General features: G+C 39.4%; 1 protein-coding gene across 1 annotated transcript; it reads right to left on the reverse strand.

The window, feature by feature from the left end:
* Window positions 1-2,921: 2,921 nt before the first annotated feature.
* On the reverse strand, window positions 2,922-3,864 carry LOC129562590 (olfactory receptor 11G2-like). The gene has a single exon (XM_088839847.1). The coding sequence runs from the start codon at window positions 3,855-3,857 to the stop codon at window positions 2,922-2,924; it is 936 nt and encodes a 311-aa protein (XP_088695973.1). The 5' UTR covers window positions 3,858-3,864.
* Window positions 3,865-22,004: the final 18,140 nt, after the last annotated feature.

Here is a 22,004-nt window from a genome sequence, read left to right on the forward strand (position 1 = left end):
TATACAAAAAAGTTCTTCATGACCCAGATAACCACGATGGTGCGATCACTCACCTAGAGCCAGACATCCTGGAATGCGAAGTCAAGTGGGCCTCAGGAAACATCACTACGAACAAAGCTAGTGGAGGTGATGGAATTCCAGTGGAGCTATTTCAACTCCTAAAAGATGATGCTGTGAAAGTGCTGCACTCAATACGCCAGCAAATTTGGAAAACTCAGCAGTGGCCACAGGACAGTCTTCATTCCAATCCCAAAGAAAGACAATGCCAAAGAATGCTCAAACTACCACACAATTGCACTCATCTCACTTGCTAGCAGAGTAATGCTCAAAATTCTCCAAGCCAGGCTTCAACAGTATGTGAACCATGAAATTCCAGATGTTCAAGCTTGATTTAGAAAAGGCAGAGGAACCAGAGATCAAATTGCCAACATCCGCTGGATCATGGAATAAGCAAGAGAGTTCCAGAAAAACACCTACTTCTGCTTTATTGACTATGCCAAAGTCTTTGACTATGTGGATCACAACAAACTGTGGAAAATTCTTCAAGAGATGGGAATATCAGACCACCTTACCTGCCTCCTGAGAAATCTGTATTCAGGTCAGGAAGCAACAGTTAGAACTGGACATGGAACAACAGACTGGTTCCAAATAGGGAAAGAAGTACATCAAGGCTGTGTATTGTCACCCTGTTTATTTAACTTATATGCAGAATATATCATGAGAAACGCTGGGTTGGAGGAAGCACAAGCTGGAATCAAGTTTACTGGGAGAAATATCAATAACCTCAGATATGCAGATAATACCACCCTATGGCAAAAAGCAAAGAACTAAAGAGCCTCTTGATGAAAGTGAAAGAGGAGAGTGAAAAATTGGCTTAAAACTCAACATTCAAAAAATGAAGATCATGTCATCTGGTCCCATCACTTCATGGCAAACATATGGGGAAACAGTGCAAACAGTGACAGACTTTATTTTTGGGGGCTCCAAAATCACTGCAGATGGTGACTGCAGCCTTGCAACTAAAAGACGCTTGCTCCTTGGAAGGAAAGTTATGACCAACCTAGATAGCATATTAAAAAGCAGAGACATTACTTTGCCAACCAAGGTCTGCCTAGTCAAAACTATGGTTTTTCCAGTAGTCATGTATGGATGTGAGAGTTGGACTGTGAAGAAAGCTGATCACCGAAGAATTGATGCTTTTGAACTGTGGTGTTGCAGAAGACTCTTGAGAGTCCCTTGGACTGCAAGGAGATCCAATCAGTCCATCCTAAAGGAAATAAGTCCTGAATATTCATTGGAAGGACTGATGCTAAAGCTGAAACTCCAATCCTTTGGCTTCTAGATGCAAAGAACTGACTCATTTCAAAAGACCCTGATTCTGGGAAAGATGAAGGCAAGAGGAGAAGGAGACGAGAGAGAATGAGATGGTTGGATGGCATCACCGACTCAATGGACATGAGTCTGAGTAAACTCCAAGAGTTGGTGATGGACAGGGAGGACTGGCGTGCTGCAGTCCATGGCGTCGCAAAGTGTCAGACACGACTGAGCGACTGAACTGAACTGAACAATTCCTGATCACCTTTCCCTTAAAAGAATTAGGCCTAAATTTGTCTCTGGGTTACTGGTTTTCCTTATTTTATTGAAATCAACCCCTTCTCCCTGCCCACCTTGTTTGCAGGGTAGAACACTCAGGAATGTGGAGGTGCTTGCAGTGAAAAGAAAATCAGGCCTTTGCATGTTTATACCAGTCCCTGTATTCACTTGTCTCTGATTTGTGGTTTTGCATGATTATGCTACAAGATCATCTCCTGAAAGTGAGGGGAGAAGTGAGAAAGTATGGAACTTAGATGTAATAGAAAATAACTTTTGGTTATAGTCATGACTGATCAGCTTGGATTAAACTTACCCTTCTACTAAAAGTAACTCCCAAATCTGGAGAAATCACATAAATCAAGCCTTTGAAGGCACTAGAGAGCAGTCAACACAGACATGACTTCAGGGGCTGCAATTCCAGGGAAGGGAGGAATAAGAGGAGCTCCACAGTTACCTTGAGTGTTTCTCCCCTAGGATGACAGTCACTGGGTTGGGGAGTCTGGGGACATGGAGGGATCTGAGAAAGAACAGCAGGGAGGAAGAATAAAGTCTCACCAGAAAGCAGTCGTTTCACTGAACTAAGGATATAAGGGATTTGGTGTCTGTGGCTGCCAGAGAAACTGGTGTTTGAGAAAAATACTGGAGACAGGAGGACCACAGAGAAGTGAGGGTCAAAACATGACGTAGTTTCCTTTGCAGGCATTTTTCCATTTCTCAGTCATTCATGTGCAAGATGAGATTTCAAGAAGTCTAGCAGAAAGAAGAAACTGGGAGTTTAAAGAGCTGAGCAGAGGTCTTAGGAGTCGTGGGTTTCAGAATATAGGAAGAGAAAGTCAGGGCTCTCTGAGGTGGAGGTGTCCTGGAAACAGTTCAGGTGTGCAACTGACATCTCAGAATGGTCATGTTCCTGACTAAGGATCACATCCCAGAAATAAGAGCAAAGCTGTTTTAGACTATTTTTATTACACCTTAAAATAAATACTCCTTAAATGAGATCAAAGTGATCAGCTTTACTATCTTCTGGTAAAAGAAAACTTTCTTTACTACATTATTTAAAAAATTTTAAAATATAATGTTCAGCATTTGGTAAAAAATGAAGTATATAAGAAACAAGACCAAAAAAAAAAAAAAAGGAACAGGACAAATGAGCAAGAACCAGGAGAACAAATAAGCAACAGATACATGTTCACTGGTGACTGAAATTTTAGTCAATCTTAGGATGAACAATTATCTGAAAAAAACAAAACACATTTGTTTTTTTTAAATCTGAAAATGAGGTAAACACAATTTAGGTCTCTAGTTGCTCAAGAACTCTTTGATTAATATTTTTATAGTCTGAGAAATTTCTGCAGGGCTTTTTTCATATCTTTGTTTCTAAGACTATATATTACAGGGTTAAGAAGTAGTGTCACAACAGAATAAAACAGAGTCACGATCTTCTGCATTCCAGCTTCATGCTCAGATGTTGGACTCCCATACATTACGAGGACTGAGCCATAAAACAGTGAAACCACAGCCAGATGAGACCCACAGGTGGAGAAAGCCTTTTTTCGCCCAGCTGCTGAAGGTACTATCAATACAGCTCTCAGGACCAGAGCATAAGACCCCATGATGAAGAGAAAAGGAATGATTAGGGGCAAAGGACTTAAGGTGGAGAAGACAAGCTCTATCACAGGAGCTTTTTGGCAGGTGAGTGCTAGAAGAGGACCTGGGTCACACAGGAAGTGGTCAATGATCCCAGATCCACAGAAGGACATTTGGGAGATGATGATGATGGGAATCAAGAACCAGAGGAAACCAAATACCCAGCAGCTGATTATGAGATTGGCACAGAGACGTCCAGTCATGAGAGTGGGGTAGTGTAGAGGCCAGCAAATGGCAAGGTATCGATCAAATGCCATAACAGCCAAGAAAAAACATTCTGTAGAACCCAAGGAGAAGAAAAAGTAGAACTGGAGAAAGCACCCAGAGAAGGAGATGAGCTTGTTGTCAGAGAGGAAGTTGGCCAACATGTTGGGGACAGTGGAGGTGACATACCAGATCTCCAGGAAGGAGAAGTTGGCCAGCAGGATGTACATGGGGGTGTGGAGTCTGTGATCCCAGCGCACAGCACAGATGATCAAACTGTTGCCCATAAGGGTCAGGAGGTAGACAGCAGAGAAGAGCACAAAGAGGAGAATCTGCCCCTCCCTGGGGCAAGGGAAGCCCAGGAGGATGAAGCCGGTGATGGTGCTGGAGGTGTTGGGAGTCTTGGATATTTTCATGAGTCTGCGAGCTGTGAAAGAACCAGCAAATATCAAATGAGTTTGTATTGAGATATGAGGACCCAGTTTTATATTTAAATCATCTTGGAAGAGTAAATAGAGATTTATATATTAATAGCCATTTTTTTTTCCTTGTAAACTGGGTTAACTATTCTCATTCACATTTTCATCATGGATTTAAGAAAATATTTGATCAGAATTGGTAAACTCTTGAAGGAAAGTGTGGTAGAGGTATTTGAATATTAGACTTTGTTCTTAATGGAGAATCTGTCTGACTGTCTATCTAACTACCTACATACCATCCTACTGCCTGTCTAGTTTCTCAGAAAAATAGGGACAGAAAAGAATAATTCTGCTGCATATAAAGGTCCTTTATGGTTTCAAAAAAATGATTGTAAGTCCAGTACTAATTCAGAGGAAGGTAGCTTTTTAATGATCAATTAAAAACAATTGCTACTTATAATGCTTAGGTATTTTTGACCAGGGTTGTTCTGCTGGGGTTCCTAAAATTTCATTTAGGGGTAAGCATCTGTTTAATTTAATAAATGACCTTTCAGATTGAATATTTAAGAATTGTTTTTATTTATTTGTGATAAAACATTTCAGTGTAGTATTTCTTCCCTTTCCTTTACCTTCACATCTAATTCATCAGCAATTTCTGTTAGTCTCTCTCTAAAATAAGTCTGATGTCCATTCACCTCTAATTCAAGCCATCATCTTCTTTTCTTTTCTGGACCACTGTGATACTGTCCTAACTGGGTTTCTTGCTTCTCATCCCTGTCTCTCTACAATTTGTGATCCATACCATGGCCAGCTGCTGCTGCTGCTGCTGCTAAGTTGCGTCAGTCGTGTCCGACTCTGTGTGACCCCATAGACGGCAGCCCACCAGGCTGCCCCATCCCTGGGATTCTCCAGGCAAGAACACTGGAGTGGGTTGCCATTTCCTTCTCCAATGCATGAAAGTGAAAAGTGAAAGTGAAGTTGCTCAGTTGTGTCCGACTCTTAGTGACCCCATGGACTGTAGCCTACCAGGCTCCTCCGTCCATGGGATTTTCCAGGCAAGAGTACTGGAGTGGGGTGCCATTGCCTTCTCCGACCATGGCCAGAGTAACTCTTAAAAAAAAAGAAAATCTGATCACACAAATTTCAAATAGCTTCCCAATGCACTTAGGATCAAACAAATTTTCAAACTAGGGTCTTTGAACTGACCCTTTTTCATATCTCCAAACTCTCCTCATGATTCTGTTAGTCAAATATAGTTTTTCTGTGTCTCTCATGCACACGCATACACACAGAAACACACACTCTGTGTGTAAGGGAGATACACACACCCTCTACTAACATACACACTGCAAATATAAAACAGGGTTCAACAAACAGTGGGGTAGCAGGATGTATTCCACACCCTGTGCTCTACTGATCCTACTGCAAGCTGCCTGCGTTTGGACTATAATACCTATGCTAGGCCGCATAACAGTAGAGGGGACTCACTTTGTAATACTCTGCACCAGGGGTCAACAAATATCTTGTGTCTTGTAGCCACATAGTCTTTATGATAACTGTTCATTTCTGCTGTTGTATGAAAGTAGCCATAGACACAAAACCTAAATGAATGCACATGGTTGTATTCTCATAAAACTTGATTTATGTCCACAGAAATTTGAATTCCATGTAACTCTGATATATTACAAAACATTAGTCTTCTATGGATTTTTTAATTTAAATTAAAAAGTAAAAATTTTAGCTCACTGGCTATACAAAAGCAGGCCATGTTTGACCTACTGCCATAATTTGCTGAGCTCTGGTCAATACATTTATAGAGACAGGAAAGCAAAGACATTCATTTTACTGTAGAACAATGGAAACTCTTTGGTCCATTGTGTGACCTTATTAGAAATGGAGGAGACCTCTAGAGGGCAGCTGGAATCAGCCTGTTCTGCACTCACAGATTTTTTGGGACCAGTTTAATTACAAAAATTCAGTTTCCAAAGTCATCAGGATTGCCTTTCTCTTTTTGTTGTTTTACACACACACACACACACACACACACACACGCACTGCTTCTTTCCACCACACAATACTTCAGTAATATAACATTGGCCTTCTTTCAGTTTCTAGAAGCAGTTAAATACTTTCCTGACTAAGTGTCTTTGTTCTTGTTGGCCTTCATGGTCACTCTTAATTCTGACTGCTCAGCACACTATGAGGAAGAGGGTATGTACTTTGTAAACATTTTTTTAAAGAAATGACTGTCTACATTGTGAACAATGTAGAGAATATAGACAGATAATATAGAAACATTTACCAATTACTTCATTTGAGCTTCAAATACCTTGTGAGATGAAATCTTAGGAAATGAATTAGACAGGAAAAGGCTCTAGGATCTATAAAATGATCTAGGTAATGAGAGTGCTGGCCCAGTCTTGAGATGAATCCATTCAAAGAAGTAATGGAAGCAAATGCTCTGTGTGGAAGAATATGTCTCACCACAAGTGGCTTACTCTCTGTTTCTGGAGAAAACTATGGTCCCCCAGTTGTGGATGTCAAAGTAGGAGAGAAGGAAGATGGGATGGAAATTCTAGGTTCAGCCTCATAGCAAAGTAGCTTGTTGGCTCTAGTGGAGTCTTCTATTGTCTATGAGCTATGTTTTCTTAATTTTTAAAATTTTTATTCTCTATTTTTAATTGAAGTATAGTTGATTTACAGTATTGTGCTAATTTCTGCTGTACAGCAAAGTCAATCAGTTATACACATACATACGTTCTCTTTAATCTTCTTTTCCATTATGGTTTATCGAGGAGATTGGATATAGTTCCCTATACTACACAATAGGACTTTACTGTTTTTCTGTTGCTTGAAAAATTTGTTCCGTATTGTTGACTCATTCTAAATGTAATAGTTTGTATCTACTAACCCCAAACATCCTGTCCATCCCTCTCTCTCCCTCTTCCCCCTTGGCAACTACAACTCTGTTCTTTTAGCTTTCTTTTCTTTACATGAGAAAGGAATAGTACCATATGATTTTTAATTACTTTTCATTATAGCATGCTTACTACTATTCCAAGTATACTGCAAGTACACATGATATCAAGGCTGTGAGATCTATAAGATCTAGAAGTGATATTGTAGTTAACATCTGTCTCTTGCATGAGAAAATCAGTAGGATAGATTTTCACTTCTACAAGAAGGGAAAAGATCCAGGTCAGTTCCCGCTCAGGGCAGTTTAACTTTGAGAGTCTGACAATATGCCCTAGAAAATAAGAATGAAGTGAAAAATGATTCTGTGTGTGCCATCATCATTTCATGCTCAACTTAACTAAATTGACTATGGATGAAAAAAAAGATATTTCTAACAAGATTGTATTGTTTGTTACTTACCCTTAATTAATTTCCTCCTCTGTACAGAGTAGCTGTGGTTTCACCTGGCACAAAGGGGATGTTGGAGCTGTCCACAGAGGCGGGAAGTGTCCCCTGAATTAGTTGCAGAAAGTGCTGTGGCAGAAAGAGTGGGAATATGCAAATAGTGGTGTCAAAGCTGTGTGATGTATACAGGATGTTTGGACTGAGTCATTAACAAAGCCAAACAAGGTAAACTACACACTCACCTGCATTATATCTTGGAAAGGTTGGGTCAAACTCAATCTTGAATAGTCAGGTCATCAGCTATACTATATAAAGTGAAGGAAAGACATTTCTCTGATATTTTACTTTTTCCTCGGGGCTAGTTTAGTAGGCACAATGGGGTGGAAGCATTATTGGCCTGCTCTCACAATAATACCTCCATCTACTTCATTTAGTTTGGTCAGGAGATAGCACACCTGTCCCATGCAATGCAGGAGACCTGAGTTTAATTCCTGGATCAGGAAGATACCCTGGAGAAGGGAATGTCAGCCCACTCCAGTATTCTTGTCTGGAGAATCTCATGGACAGAGGTGCCTGGCAGGCTACAGTCCATGAGGATGCAGAGTTAGACACAACTGAGTGTGCACGTGCACACACACACACACACACACAAGATATAACATGAAAGACCTGAATGAACTTTGTGGCCAATCTAGTATCATATATAGCTAAAGCAGAGTAAAGGAACTCTATTTAGAGGGTAGTTTTACTAACTTTTTAATATTTACTTTCTCCTCTAAACAAATGGACAGAGGGCAATCCAGACCTGAAGTTTCTCTGAATGTCTGGTCTTTCTGGAGAGGAAGGTTGGTCTTCTCTACAGAAACCACCAAGGAGTGAAGGAGTTTCACAGAAAGTGAAACATCTTTCTGTGTTTGCTGAAGGATGGAGAGATTCTAAGCAGAGGCTCCGGGGAGTGAGGATCCATGAGGATCAATTGACCACTTCCAGAAGAAGGTCTGTGTTAGGAGAATGTTCTTTACTAGTTATTCCCTTCCTCTGGGACCTGCCTTCTCTGGAGACTCTGATCCTTCTATTTTACCTCTGACTCCCAGTAGGGTTGAAAATATTACTTTTTAAAGCGCCCGAATTCTCAGGGATGGCAAGAGATTTCATCAGTGTATAAGACAACTCAGATTGCCTATCAGGTATTAAAAGAAAGTCTATAAAAATAACACAGTGGGGTGGCTATGATGTAAGAAACTGTTCCTGGGCCTCTAGTGAATGCTATCAATTATGAGTTTTGGAAACAGAGCTGCCTTTGATTTTCTAGAAAGAAGAGCTAGATGGGCTGAAGGTATGATATGACCTCAGCCATAGAGGGCTGTGCAGCTAGTTGCCCCAGGAATCCGTCCCCTTCCAGGGCCTCTCAGGTTGTTTTATAGATCTTTCCTTTCTCATTTGTGCTTGAGCCCTGTGAGTGTCAAGCAGATGTTTTGAGGGTCCACTTGTCAGGTCTGAGAGAGGCCAGAGCATAACATCCCTTAGCTCCACTCAGGGGTCACATCAGGGAGTTGGATCTAAGCTTCCTCATCTTGATGGAGGTACAGATGTCTTAGCACAATCCACTTCTTGTCCCTTTCTCTCCAATTCGTGAAGGATTTTCATGTCAAAGACTTACCAGGTCATTTCACTTCCTTGTTTGAACAGTTTTGTCGTTTCCCTCTGTCCACAACATGAGATTCAAAACTGCCAAATAACAGCTTTTGCACTGGAGCCTTAACCTATTGCTATTGTTACCACTGTTGTTGTTAAATTTTTATATTTTTACCTTTTCTCCACTATTTCCTGTAGAAGTCCTTGTGTCAACAGTCCCATCAAATTGCTTAGACACACAGTGGAAGACCGTATATTTTTGTTGGGTGAATAATCTTACCCTCTGAAAAGCAGGCAAGAACCATCTGCGTTGATGATTACTAGTGTGAGAGTTAAGCCCTGTGAAGTGAGGGTCCCAGGAGATTATTTATTCATGAAGAAGTAGAGAGCTAACTTACTAAAAGTTCTCTTTGCCTTATTTTTTTAAACCTTTCCTGTCATTTCCCCCCTCAGCTCAGACAGTTTCTCACAAAATTATTTTTAAAATTTTTATTTTATATTGAAACATACTTGGTTAATGATGTGTTTGTTCAGGTATACAGCAAAATGATTCAGTTATACACGTATCTGTTCTTTCAAAAATTCTTTTCCCATATAGGTTATTACAGAATATTGAGTTTCCTGTGCTATACAGTAGGTCCTTGTTAGTTATCTATTTTAAATATAGCAGTGTGTACATGTTAATCCCAAACTCCCAGTCTATCCCTGCCTGCCACCCTTTTGCCCTGATAATCTTAAATTCATTCTCTAGGTCTGTGAATCTGTTTCTGTTTTGTAAATAAGTTCATTTGTATCATTTAAAAAATTTTTCACATATAAGCAATATCCTGTGATATTTGTCTTTCTCTGTAAGGCTTACTTCACTTACTATGATAATCTTCAGATTTATCCATGTTGCTTCAGATGGCATTGCTGCTGCTCCTGCTGCTGCTAAGTCACTTCAGTCGTGTCCAATTCTGTGTGACTCCAGAAATGGCAGCCCACCAGGCTCCCCCGTCCCTGGGATTCTCCAGTCAAGAACACTGGAGTGGGTTGCCATTTTCTTCTCCAATGTGTGAAAGTGAAAAGTGAAAGTGAAGTCACTCAGTCGTGTCCGACCCTTAGTGAACCCACGGACTTCAGCCTACCAGGCTCCTCCATCCATGGGATTTTCTAGGCAAGAGTGCTGCAGTGGCTTGCCACTGCCTTCTCCACAGATGGCATTGGTCCTTTCTTTTTAATGGCTGAGTAATATTCTATTATATATGCATATCATGTCTACTTTATCCATTCATCTGTCAATAAACATTTAGGTTGCTTCCATGTCTTGGCTATTGTAAGCAGCACTGTAATGAACATTGGTGTACATGTATCCTTTTGAGCCATATTTTTCTCTGGATATATGCCCAGGAGTAGAATTACTGAATAATATGGTAGCTGTTCTCCATAATGGCTGTATCAATTTACATTCCACCAACAGTGTAGGAGGGTTCCCTTTTCTCTGCACCTCCTTCAGCATATGTTGTTTATGGATTTCTGGTGGTGATGGCCTACTGACTGATATGAGGTAACATCTCATTATAGTTTTGATTTAAATTTCTCTAATAACTAGCAATGTTGAACATCTTTTCATGTGCTTCTTGGCCTTTTGTGTGTCTTTTTTGTAGAGATATCTATCCATTTATGTTCTCTGCCCATTTTTTTATTGTTTTTTTTTTCCATGATATTGAGCTGCATGAGCTGCTTTTACATTTTGATGACTAATCCTTTGTTGTTGGCATCATTTGCAAATATTTTCTCCTATTCTGTGAGTTTGTTTTTCTTTTTTAGTTTGTTTATGATTTCTGTTGCTGTGCAAACGCTTTTGAGTTTAATTGGGTCCCATTAGTTTATTTTTGTTTTCATTCTCATTACTCGGGGAGATGGTATGAAAAAGATATTCTGCATTTTATGTCAGAGTGTTCTGCCTATGTTTTCCTGTAAGAGTTTTATAGTATTTGGTCTTACATTTAGATCTCTAATCCATTTGAATTTATTTTTCTGCATGTTGTTAAAGAATGTTCTAATTTCATTTTTTTTACATGTAGCTGTTCAGTTTCCCCAGCACCATTTATTGACAAGAATGTCTTTCCTCCACCATATAGTCATTTGTCCTTTGTCATAAATTAATGACCATAGGGGTGTGGATTTATTTCTGGGCTTTCTATCCTGTCCCATTGATCTATATTTCTACTTTTGTACCAGCACCATACTGTCTTGGTTACTGTAGCTTTGTACTCCAGTCTGAAGTCAAGAAGTCTGATTCCTCCAGCTCTGTTATTCTTTCTCAAGATTGCTTTGGCTACTCATAGACTTTTGTGTTTCCATATAAATTTCAAGAATTTTCTCCCTGTATTAAATGTGAAAAAACAGAATGGTTGTATCAGTACAACATGGTTATTTACCCTTGTGATTACGTGCCTGACTGGGAGCTGTGACGTGCTGATGATGCCTGGCATCATGACAGAGTATCTTACCGTGTATCACTAGCCTGGGAAAAGATCATAATTAAAAATTCAAAATATGGTTTCTACTAAATGAATATTGCACTCATGCAGTTGTAAAGTTGAAAAATCAAGGTCAAGCTACCATTAAGTCATGGAGAGTCAATACTTAATATTGCAGCATTTGACAATAAAGCATAAAATTGGGGGAAAAAACAAAATAGAAAAAAAGACCTCCATGTTACTACTCAAACATTGCCATTTAAAGTATTTTTATACTTTTTTGTATTGTTTTCTGAAGACTGGATTTAACTTTTCTGCACATGCGTTGTATTTACATTATTATACTATACTAATTCACTAAGTTCTTGTTAGTCATTTCCCATAAACACTTCCTAATTGTGGCTCAGCAGGAAAGAATCAGCCTGCCAATGCAGGAAAATTCCCTGTAGAAGGAAATGGCAACCCACTCCAGTATTCTTACCTGGGAAATCCCATGGAGAAGGAGCCTGGAGGGCTATAGTCCATGGGGTTGCAAAGAGTTGGACACAACTTAGCGACTAAACAACTATACTTATTCACTAAGTTCTTATCAGCCTTTTCCCGTTAGTTCAGTTCAGTTGTTCAGTCATGTCCAACTCTTTGTGACCGCATGAACCACAGCATGCCAGGCCTCCCTGTCCATCACCAACTCCCAGAGTCCACCCAAACCCATGTCCATAGAGTCGATGAATCCATCCAACCATCTCATCCTCTGTCTTCCCCTTCTCCTCTTGCCCTCAATCTTTCCCAGCATCAGGGACTTTTCCAATGAGTCAGCACTTTTCATCAGCTGACCAAAGTATTGGAGTTTCAGCTTCAACATCAGTCCTTCCAATGAACACCCAGGACTGATCTCCTTTAGGATGGACTGGCTGGATCTCCTTGCGGTACAAGGGACTCTCAAGAGTCTTCTCCAGCACCACAGTTCAAAAGCATCAATTCTTTGACTTCAGATTTCTTTATAGTCCAACTCTCACATCCATACATGACCACTGGAAAAACCATAGCCTTGACTAGACGGATCTTGGTTGGCAAAGTAATGTCTCTGATTTTTAATATGCTGTCTAGGTTGGTCATAACTTTCCTTCCAAGGAGTAAGCGTCTTTTAATTTCATGGCTGCAATCAGCATCTGCAGTGATTTTGGAGCCCAGAAAAATAAAGTCTGACACTGTTTCCACTGTTTCCCCATCTATCTGCCATGAAGTGATGGGACCGGATGCCATGATCTTAGTTTTCTGAATATTGCGCTTCAAGCCAACCTTTTCACTCTTCTCTTTCACTTTCATCGAGAGGCTCTTCAGTTTTTCTTCACTTTCTGCCATGAGGGTGGTGTGATATGCATATCTGAGGTTATTGATATTTCTCCCGGCAATCGATTCCAGCTTGTGCTTCTTCCAGCCCAGCGTTCCTCATGATGTACTCTGCATATAAGTTAAATAAGCAGGGTGACAATATACAGCCTTGACGTAGTCCTTTTCCTATTTGGAACCAGTCTGTTGTTCCACATCCAGTTCTAACTGTTGCTTCCTGACCTGCATACAGGTTTCTCAAGAGGCAGGTCAGGTGGTCTGGTATTCCTATCTCTTTCAGAATTTTCCAGTTTACTGTTATGCACACAGTCAAAGGCTTTGGCAGTCAATAAAGCAGAAACAGATGTTTTTCTGGACCTCTCTTGCTTTTTCAATGATCCAGCGGATGTTGGCAATTTGATCTCTGGTTCTTCTGCCTTTTCTAAAACCTGCTTGAACATCTGGAAGTTCACGGTTCATGTATTGCTGAAGCCTGGCTTGGAGAATTTTAAGCATTACTTTACTGGTGTGTGAGATGAGTGCAATTGTGCAGTAGTTTGAGCATTCTTTGGCACTGCCTTTCTTTGGGATTGGAATGAAAACTGACCTTTTCCAGTCCTGTGGCCACTGCTGAGTTTTCCAAATTTGTTGGCATATTGAATGCAGCACTTTCACAGCATCATCTTTCAGGATTTGTAATACCTCACCTGGAATTCCATCACCTCCACTAGTGATGCTTCCTAAGGACCATGTGACTTCACATTCCAGGATGTCTGGCTCTCGGTGAGTGGTCACACCATCGTGATTATCTGGGTCATGAAGATCTTTTTTCTACAGTTCTTCTGTGTATTATTGCCACCTCTTCTTAATATCTTCTGCTTCTGTTAGTTCCCTACCATTTCTGTCCTTTATTGAGCCCATCTTTGCATGAAATGTTCCCTTGGTATCTCTAATGTTCTTGAAGAGATCTCTAGTCTTTCCTATTCTGTTGTTTTCCTCTATTTCTTTGCATTGATCTCTGAGGAAGGCTTTCTTATCTCTCCTTGCTATTCTTTGGAACTCTGCATTCAAATGGGTATATCTTTCCTTTTCTCCTTTGCTTTTCACTTCCCATAAACTTTTTCCCTTTTCCCATCAACTTTTCCTAATAGCTGGATATCATTCAGCTTTAGAGGCTTTTTCCTTTTCTTATTTCTTTTTCCCTTTTCCCATAAACTCTTCCTAATAGCTGGATATTATTCAGCTTTAGAGGCACAAGGGGAATTTTCCCCCCTTTCACTCAATAGCATATACATGTATATATACAAAACTCTGTTACAACAAATTAATAATGATGAAGAATGTGACTTTTGGACTAGAGAGACTTGTTTGAATCCCTGCTTTCTGAGTTGTTATTAGACTGCATTGCTGGCAAATTGTTATCTGTTCTCTCTAGGCCTTAGTTTTCTATTCTGTGAAACACGTGAAATAGTAATGGCTCATATAATGTCATAATGAAGACTAAAAAAGATAGTGTACATGAAATGCTTAACTTGGAAGCTTACATATGATAACCTAACATCAGGAGACACCATAGCATAACAGTTAACAGTATGGTTTCTGGAGTCATAGTTCTTTAATTCAACCTGGTTCCAACACTTCTAACAGTTTGGGCAACTTACTTAATCAAGGCTTCCATTCCGTTCTGTCGCTCAGTCGTGTCCAACTCTTTGCGACCCCGTGGATTGTAGCCTACCAGGCTTCTCCGTCCATGGATTCTCCAGGCAAGAATACTGGAGTGGGTTACCGGTTCCTTCTCCAGGGGATCTTCCCGACCCAGGGATCAAACCCGGGTTTCCCGCATTGGAGGCAGACGCTTTAACCTCTAAGCCACCAGGGAAGCCCCAGTCAAGGCTTAGTAACCTCATTTGTAAAAAGATACTGATGGTGTACTTGAGGCTGTACAATTCTTGAATGGCTATAAAGTGGAAATTCATATCAGGCACATTGCAAGTTATCTGGATTTAGTAGAAATGCAGACAATAATTTACTTGATTATCACAATACCTCTATAAAGACTCTAATCTTCAATTTCCTCAGTGAAAACCCTCTCAGTAAGAATATGAAACTTGTTCTCAGTCATGTCTTTTATGGAATGAGTATTAACCAAAACTAACTCATGAATAGTTCTTCCTATAGAAACGTCCTGTGGAAGACTAGTTTTATTAATTATATATCTCTAGTCTACTATAGAAAATGAACATATGTGGTATACTTAATGCTGTTGTTTAGTCACTAAGTCTTGTCTGACTACTTTGTGAGCCCATGGACTCTAGCTCACCAGACTCTTCTCTCCTTGGAATTTCCCAGGTAAGAATATTGGAGTGGGTTGCCATTTCCTTCCCTAGGGGATCTTTCTGACCCAGGTATCAAACTTGGAGATAATTACATATTATAAGGCTAAATGTAAAAGCACTTTGGACAGAAACCTATATAATAATGATTTGATATTTGAAAGATAACAAAAAAAATCCTTATATATAATTAAATATTTTTATATAATTAGGATCTTGGAGAATAGTATGAAGCATACATACTAGGTTGTTTTTACTGTTGATCTAGTAGAGACGGGATGTGTGAAAATTAGATTGTGGGTGGAGTGATGGTAGTAGGGAGTGGTAAGGAAAAAAATAAAGGAGTCTGTCATAAAAACAGCATGTACAATATCCGACTTGTATAAAATCAACTTATATGAGTGTGTGTATGTGTATAAAATAATACATGAAAGATTGTTCACTTAAACATTAATGGTGTTTACCTGAGGGTGATGGGTTTAGACAACTTTTAATTTTAAATATTTTTATACTTTTTCTCTTGTTTGATAATTGTAATAATAAACATTTATTATATATTGAGAAAATATCCAGCTACTTTTTTTCTGGTTCTGGCTATGAGAGTCAAGTCATTTTCTTTTTTTGCCCTTCCCATCCCATTTTTAAAAGTTGATGTACTGTTGACTTATAATATAATATTAGTTTCAGGTGTACAACATCATGTTGAGTATTTTGAATATACTCCATATAAAGTTGTTATAAAATATTGGCTATACTCCTTGTGTTGTACTTGTATTCTTGTAGATTATTTATTTTATACATAGTAGTTTTTGTACCTATTAATACCCTCCCCCTTCCCTCTCCTCACTGGTAACCACTAGTTTGTTCTCCAAATGCATGAAAGTGTTTCCGCTTTTCTTACATTTATTCAAAATACTCATTTGTTTTAGTTTTTGGATTCCAGATATATATGATAATACTCAGTATTTGTCTTTCTCTGAGTTATTACGCATAATATCCTCCAGGTCCATCTATATTGTTATAAATGACAAAATTTCATTCTATTTTTAGCTGAATAGTATTCCATTGTATACAAGCGCACACACACACCTTATCTTCTTTATTCATTCATCTGTACATCATAAACACTTAGGCTACCATATCATGACTCATGTAAATATTGCTGCTAAAACATTTGGGTGAATTTATCTTTTTGAATTAGTGTTTTCATTTTCTTCAGATAAACACCCAGGAGTAGAATTGCAAGATCATATGGTAGTTCTATTTTTAGCTTTTGAGACCCCCTCCATACTGTTTTCTATAGTGGTTGCATCAGTTTATATTCCTACCAACAGTGTACAAGTGTTCCCATGTCCTGGCCAACACTGATTATTTATTATCTTTTTGATGATAGCCATTCTGACCAGTGTGAGGTGATATCTCACTGTGGTTTTGATTTGCATTTCTCTGAGGATTATGTAAGTTGAACATCTTTTCATGTCCTATTGGCCAACTGTATGACTTAATTAGAAAAATATTTATTCATGTCTTTCCCATTTTTAACCAAGTTTTCTATTTTTTATTGCTCAGGTGACTTATTTCTTTATTTGGATATTAACCCCTTATCTGTTACATGGTTTGAAGTATTTTCTTCCATTCACTAGGGTGTTTTCTCATTTTGTTAATTGTTTTTTTTGTTTTGCAGAAGATATGAATTTTATGTTGTCCCATTTGTTGATTTTTTTCTTTTGTTGCTTGTGCTTTTGGTACAAGTATTATTATCACCATTATCTTGTATTAACCTATAATGGAGTGTAATCTGTGTTGCTGTTGTTCAGTCGCTCAGTCATGTCTGACTCCTTGAGACCCCATGGACTGCAGCACGCCAGGCCTCCCTGTCCTTCACCATCTCTCGGAGCTTGCTCAAACTCATGTCCATTGTGTCAGTGACACCATCCAACCATCTCGTCCTCTGTCGTCCCTTTCTCCTCTTGCTTTCAATCTTTCCAAGAATCAGGGTCTTTTCTAATAAGTCAGCTCTTTGCATCAGGTGGCTAAAGTATTGGAGTTTCAGCCTCAGCATCAGTCCTTGCAATGAATAGTCAGGATCGATTTCCTTTAGGACTGATTGGTTTGATCTCCTTGCCGTCCAAGGGACTCTCAAGAGTCTTCTCCAACAGCACAGTTCAAAAACATCAATTCTTTGGTGCTCAGCCTTTTTAACAGTCCAACTCTCACATTCATACATAACTGCTGGAAAAACCATAGCTTTGACTATCTGGACTTTGGTTGGTAAAGTAATATCTCTGTTTTGTAATATGCTGCCTAGGTTTGTCAGAGCTTTGCTTCCAAAGAACAAGCATCTTTTGATTTCATGGCTGCAGTCACCATCTGTATTGATTTTTGAGCCCCCCAAAATAAAGTCTTTCCCTATTTCCATTGTTTCTCCATCTATTTGCCATGAAGTGATGGGACCAGATGCCATTGTCTTAGTTTTCTGAATGTTGACTTTTAAGCCATCTTTTTCACTCTCCTCTTTTACTTTCATCAAGAGGCTCCTCAGCTCCTCTTCGCTTTCTGCCGTAAGGGTAGTGTCATCTGCATATCTGAGGTTATTGATATTTCTCCTGGCAATCTTGATTCCAGCTTTTGCTCCATCCAGCACAGCATTTCACATGATGTACTTTGCACATAAGTTAAATAAGCAGGGTGACAATATATATCTTGCTGTACTCCTTTCCCAATTTGGAACAAGTCTGTTCCATACCCAGTCCTAACTGTTGCATCTGGACCTACATACGGGTTTTGCAGGAGGCAGAGTCAGGTGGTCTGGTATTCCCATCTGCTTAAGAATTTTCCAGAGTTTGTTGTGATCCACACAGTCAAAGGCTTTGGAGTAGTCAATGAAGCAGAAGTAGGTGTTCTTCTGGAATTCACTTGCTTTTTCTGTGATCTAATGTATGTTTTCAATTTGATCTCTAGTTCCTCTGCCTTTTCTAAGCCCAGCTTGAACATCTGAAAGTTCTCGATTCATGGACTGTTGAAGCCTGACTTGGAGAATTTTGAGCATTACTCTGCTAGCATGTGAAATGAGTGCAGTTGTGCAGTAGTTTGAATGAGTGAAATGTGCAGTAGTTTTATAGTATAATCTATAAAAATACTGAATTACTATGCTGTACACCTGAAACTGATATAAGATTGCAAATCAACTATATACCAATGGAAAAGTGGCCTGAATCTGTTCTCTGTGGTTCTGCTTTTTCATGTCTTACTATAAGTAAACTCCCCTTCCCTATCCTGCCCCCTACAGGAATCTGGAGCTTCTTGCATTGAAAAAAAGCAGATGTACTTCCTAGATTTGCATTTATACCAGTCTCTGTATTCACTGTTCTTTGCTTTGTGGGTTTTTGCATATTTATGGCATAAGATCACCTTCTGAAAGTGGGAATAGTAGTGAGAATGTCTGGAATTTAGATATAAAGGACAAGAATCTCTGACTATGGTCATGACTAAACAGCTTGCATTAAACTAACCATTCTACAAAAAATAACTATAAAACCCTGACAAAATACATAAAAGGAATATTCTAAGGCACTAGAAAGCAGTTAACACAGAAAAGACTTCAGGGGATAAAATTCCAAGAAGGGAGGAACAAGGAAACGAGTTTCACATTCACACTGGGGCTTTTCCCCTGAGGAATAGCAATCAGTAGGGCAGGAATATGTAGATAGGAAGGCATATGGGAAAGATTGGGGTGAAGGAAGAATACTGTCTCAGCAAAAAGCAGTAGATTCTCCTCAGACTGAATTGAGGAGATAAAGGTTTTGTGCCTATGGCCAGTAAGGCACTTGGGGTTTGAGAAACAAAGTCTAGAAAAGGAGGACCACAGAGAAGGAGGATCAAAGGGCAATATAATCTCCTTTCAAGGCATTTTTGATTTCTCAGCCAGAGATTCACATACAAGATAAGATTTCAAAAAACTCTAGCAGAAAGCAGAAATTGAGAGTCTAAAGCGCCGAGCAGATGTTTTAGGAGTCATGATTTTCAGAGTACAAAAATAGGAATTCAGGGATTGCTAAGGTGGAGGTATCCTAAAAACAGTACAGGTTTGCAGCTGAGATCTCAGAAAGGTCATATTCCCGAGTAAGAGTCACATCCCAGAAATAAAAGCAAAAGTGATTAAGGTTGTTTTTACAACATGAATCCTTAAATGGGATCAAACTGATTTGTTTTTACTCTAACTGCTACTTGAGGGAAATTTAACCTTTGTTGCATTACTATATCCATTGTCTTTATGATGTTAAAAATATAATGTGCAGCATTCAATTAAAAATATGAAAGTATATGAAGAAAGAGGACAAACAGTCAAGAACCACAAGAAGAAAAAATGAACAGATAACATGCTCACAAGATACTGAAATATTTTCTGAATAATGTTGTTTTTAACCTGAAAATAAATAGAATATTTAGAAATGTTTGCAAATTAGTAAATAAAAATTTGGGCTCTACTTGCTAAAGAGTCTTTTTGGTTAATAGTTTTTATAGTCTCAGAAATTTCTTCAGCGCCTTTTTCATATCTTTGTTCCTAAGACTATATATTATTGGATTAAGAAGTGGGGTGACAACAGTCTGTCACGTTTACATGAGGCAAAAATATCCAGGTGATTCCCTTTAGGGCAATTCTCCTACTTTGAGAGTCTGAAAAGATGCTCTAGAAAATAAGGAAAGTGTGAAAAATGATTCTCTGTGTGTCATCACCATTTCATGCTCAACCTAACTATAAATTGTCAGTGGGTGAAAACAGATATTTTGAATAAAACATATCATTTGTTACTCACCTTTTACTACTTCACTCCTTTGTACAGAAGAGCTGTGGTGTTCACTTGACACAAGGGGATGCTGGAGCTGTTCAGAGAGGCAGGACAGTTCCCCTGAATCAGCTGCAGAAAGTTCTGAGACAGAGGGAATGGAAATATGAATACGGTGGTGTCAAAGTTGTGTTATGTAAGCAGGATGTCTGGACTGAGTTTATTAACAAAGCCAAGCAAGATAAACTACTCCCTCACCTCCATGCTGTCTTGGAAAGGTTGGGTTAAACCCAATCTAGATTAGTCAGATTTTCAGATGTAATATATAAGATGAAGGAAAGATATTTCTCTGAAAATTTGCTTTTCCCCCAGGGCTAGTCCACAGAGGCACAACGGGGTAGAAGCATCATGCCCTGCTCTCACAATAGCACATCCATCTGCTTCATTTGGTTTGGTCAGGAGATGTCACAGCTGTCTCATTTCTGCAATGCTTTTGAAAACAAGAAAAGCTCTCATTTCTGAGAAGTGGCAGGCAGTTAAAGCATAATAGAAGAGCAAAGGATTTGGAGTAAGTAGTTGAGGGTATGATATACAACATATAAACTATTTCTAGTTCTTCCAACTGTAAAATGGATACAGTAGTACTTTCAGCAAAGTACTTTCACCAAAGTACTGAGGATTCTGAATGATAAAAATGTGGAACCTTGTCTAGGGCCTGACACACTGTAATGCATAGGAATTTTTAGCTGTATAATATACAGCTGAAGCAAAGTAAAATGAAGCTTTACTTAAAGGATAGTAGTTTTCTCACTCTTTTATACTTATTTCTCCTCTAAGCATTATATCATTTGCTTTCTTGAACAAGAGGACTATCCAGACCTGAAGTTTCTCTGAGTGTCTGGTCTTCCTGGAGAGGAGAGTTGGTCTTCTCTACAGAAACCATCAAGGGGTGAAGGAGTAGAAACTGGGTGAATATCTTTCTGTGCTTGCTGAAGGATGCGAAAATTATAAGCAGAGACTCCAGAGAGTGAGAATCCATGAGGATCTATTTACCACTTCCAGAAGGATCTCTGTGTTAGGAGACTGTTCTTACTAGTTATTCCCTTCCTCTGGGACCTGTCTTCTCAGGAGACTGTGGTCCTTCTACCTTTGTCTCCCAGTAGAGTAGAAAACATTACTTTTTCCAGCCCCAAACTTCTCAGTGATGGCATGAGATTTCATCAATCTTTTGCCAATATGAGCCAACTCAGGGTGCTGTTCAATGGAAAGTCTATTAAAAAAAACAGTGTGGTGGCTGTTATATAGAAGATGTTCCTGGGTCTCTAGTTCAGTTCAGTTGCTCACTCATGTTCGACTCTCCGTGACCCCATGAATCACAGCACGCCAGGCCTCTCTGTCCATCACCAACTCCCGGAGTTCACTCAAACTCATGTCCACAGAGTCAGTGATGCCATCCAGCCATCTCATTCTCAGTCATCCCCTTCTCCACCCGCCCCCAAGGCTAGTCCACAGAGCATCAGAGTCTTTTCCAGTGAGTCAACTCGATGCATGAGGTGGCCAAAGTATTGGAGTTTCAGCTTAGCATCAGTCCTTCCAATGAACACCCAGGATTGATCTCCCTTAGAATGGACCGGTTGGCTCTCCTTGCAGTCCAAGGGACTCTCAAGACTCTTCTCCAACACCACAGTTCAAAAGTATCAGTTCTTCAGCAATCAGCTTTCTTCACAGTCCAACTCTCACATCTTGACCACGGGAAAAACCATAGCCTTGACTAGACGGACCTTTGTTGGCAAAGTAATGTCTCTGCTTTTTAATATACTATCAAAGTTGGTCATAACTTTCCTTCCAAGGAGTAAGCGTCTTTTAATTTCATGGCTGCAATCAGCATTGGCAGTGATTTTAGAGCCCCCCAAAATAAAGTCTGACACTGTTTCCACTGTTTCCCCATCTATTTCCCATGAAGTGATGGGACCAGATGCCATGATCTTTGTTTTCTGAATGTTGAGCTTCAAGCCAAACTTTTCACTCTCCTCTTTCACTTTCATCAAGAGGCTTTTGAGTTCCTCTTCACTTTCTGCCATAAGGGTGGTGTCATCTGCATATCTGAGGTTATTGATATTTGTCTCAGCAATCTTGATTCCAGCTTATGCTTCTTCCAGCCCAGCGTTCCTCATGATGTACTCTGCATATAAGTTAAATAAGCAAGGTGACAATATACAACCTTGACGTACTCCT

Source organism: Moschus berezovskii, chromosome 9 (assembly GCF_049115385.1).
Source record: "Moschus berezovskii isolate FMDL1 chromosome 9, NW_MosBer_1.0, whole genome shotgun sequence".
In the NCBI taxonomy this organism is placed as follows: Eukaryota; Metazoa; Chordata; class Mammalia; order Artiodactyla; family Moschidae; genus Moschus; species Moschus berezovskii.

Coding starts and splice junctions, on each gene's coding strand:
- LOC129562590 (XM_088839847.1), bottom strand. CDS start 3,857: ATGAAAATATCCAAGACTCCCAACACCTCCAGCACCATCACCGGCTTC.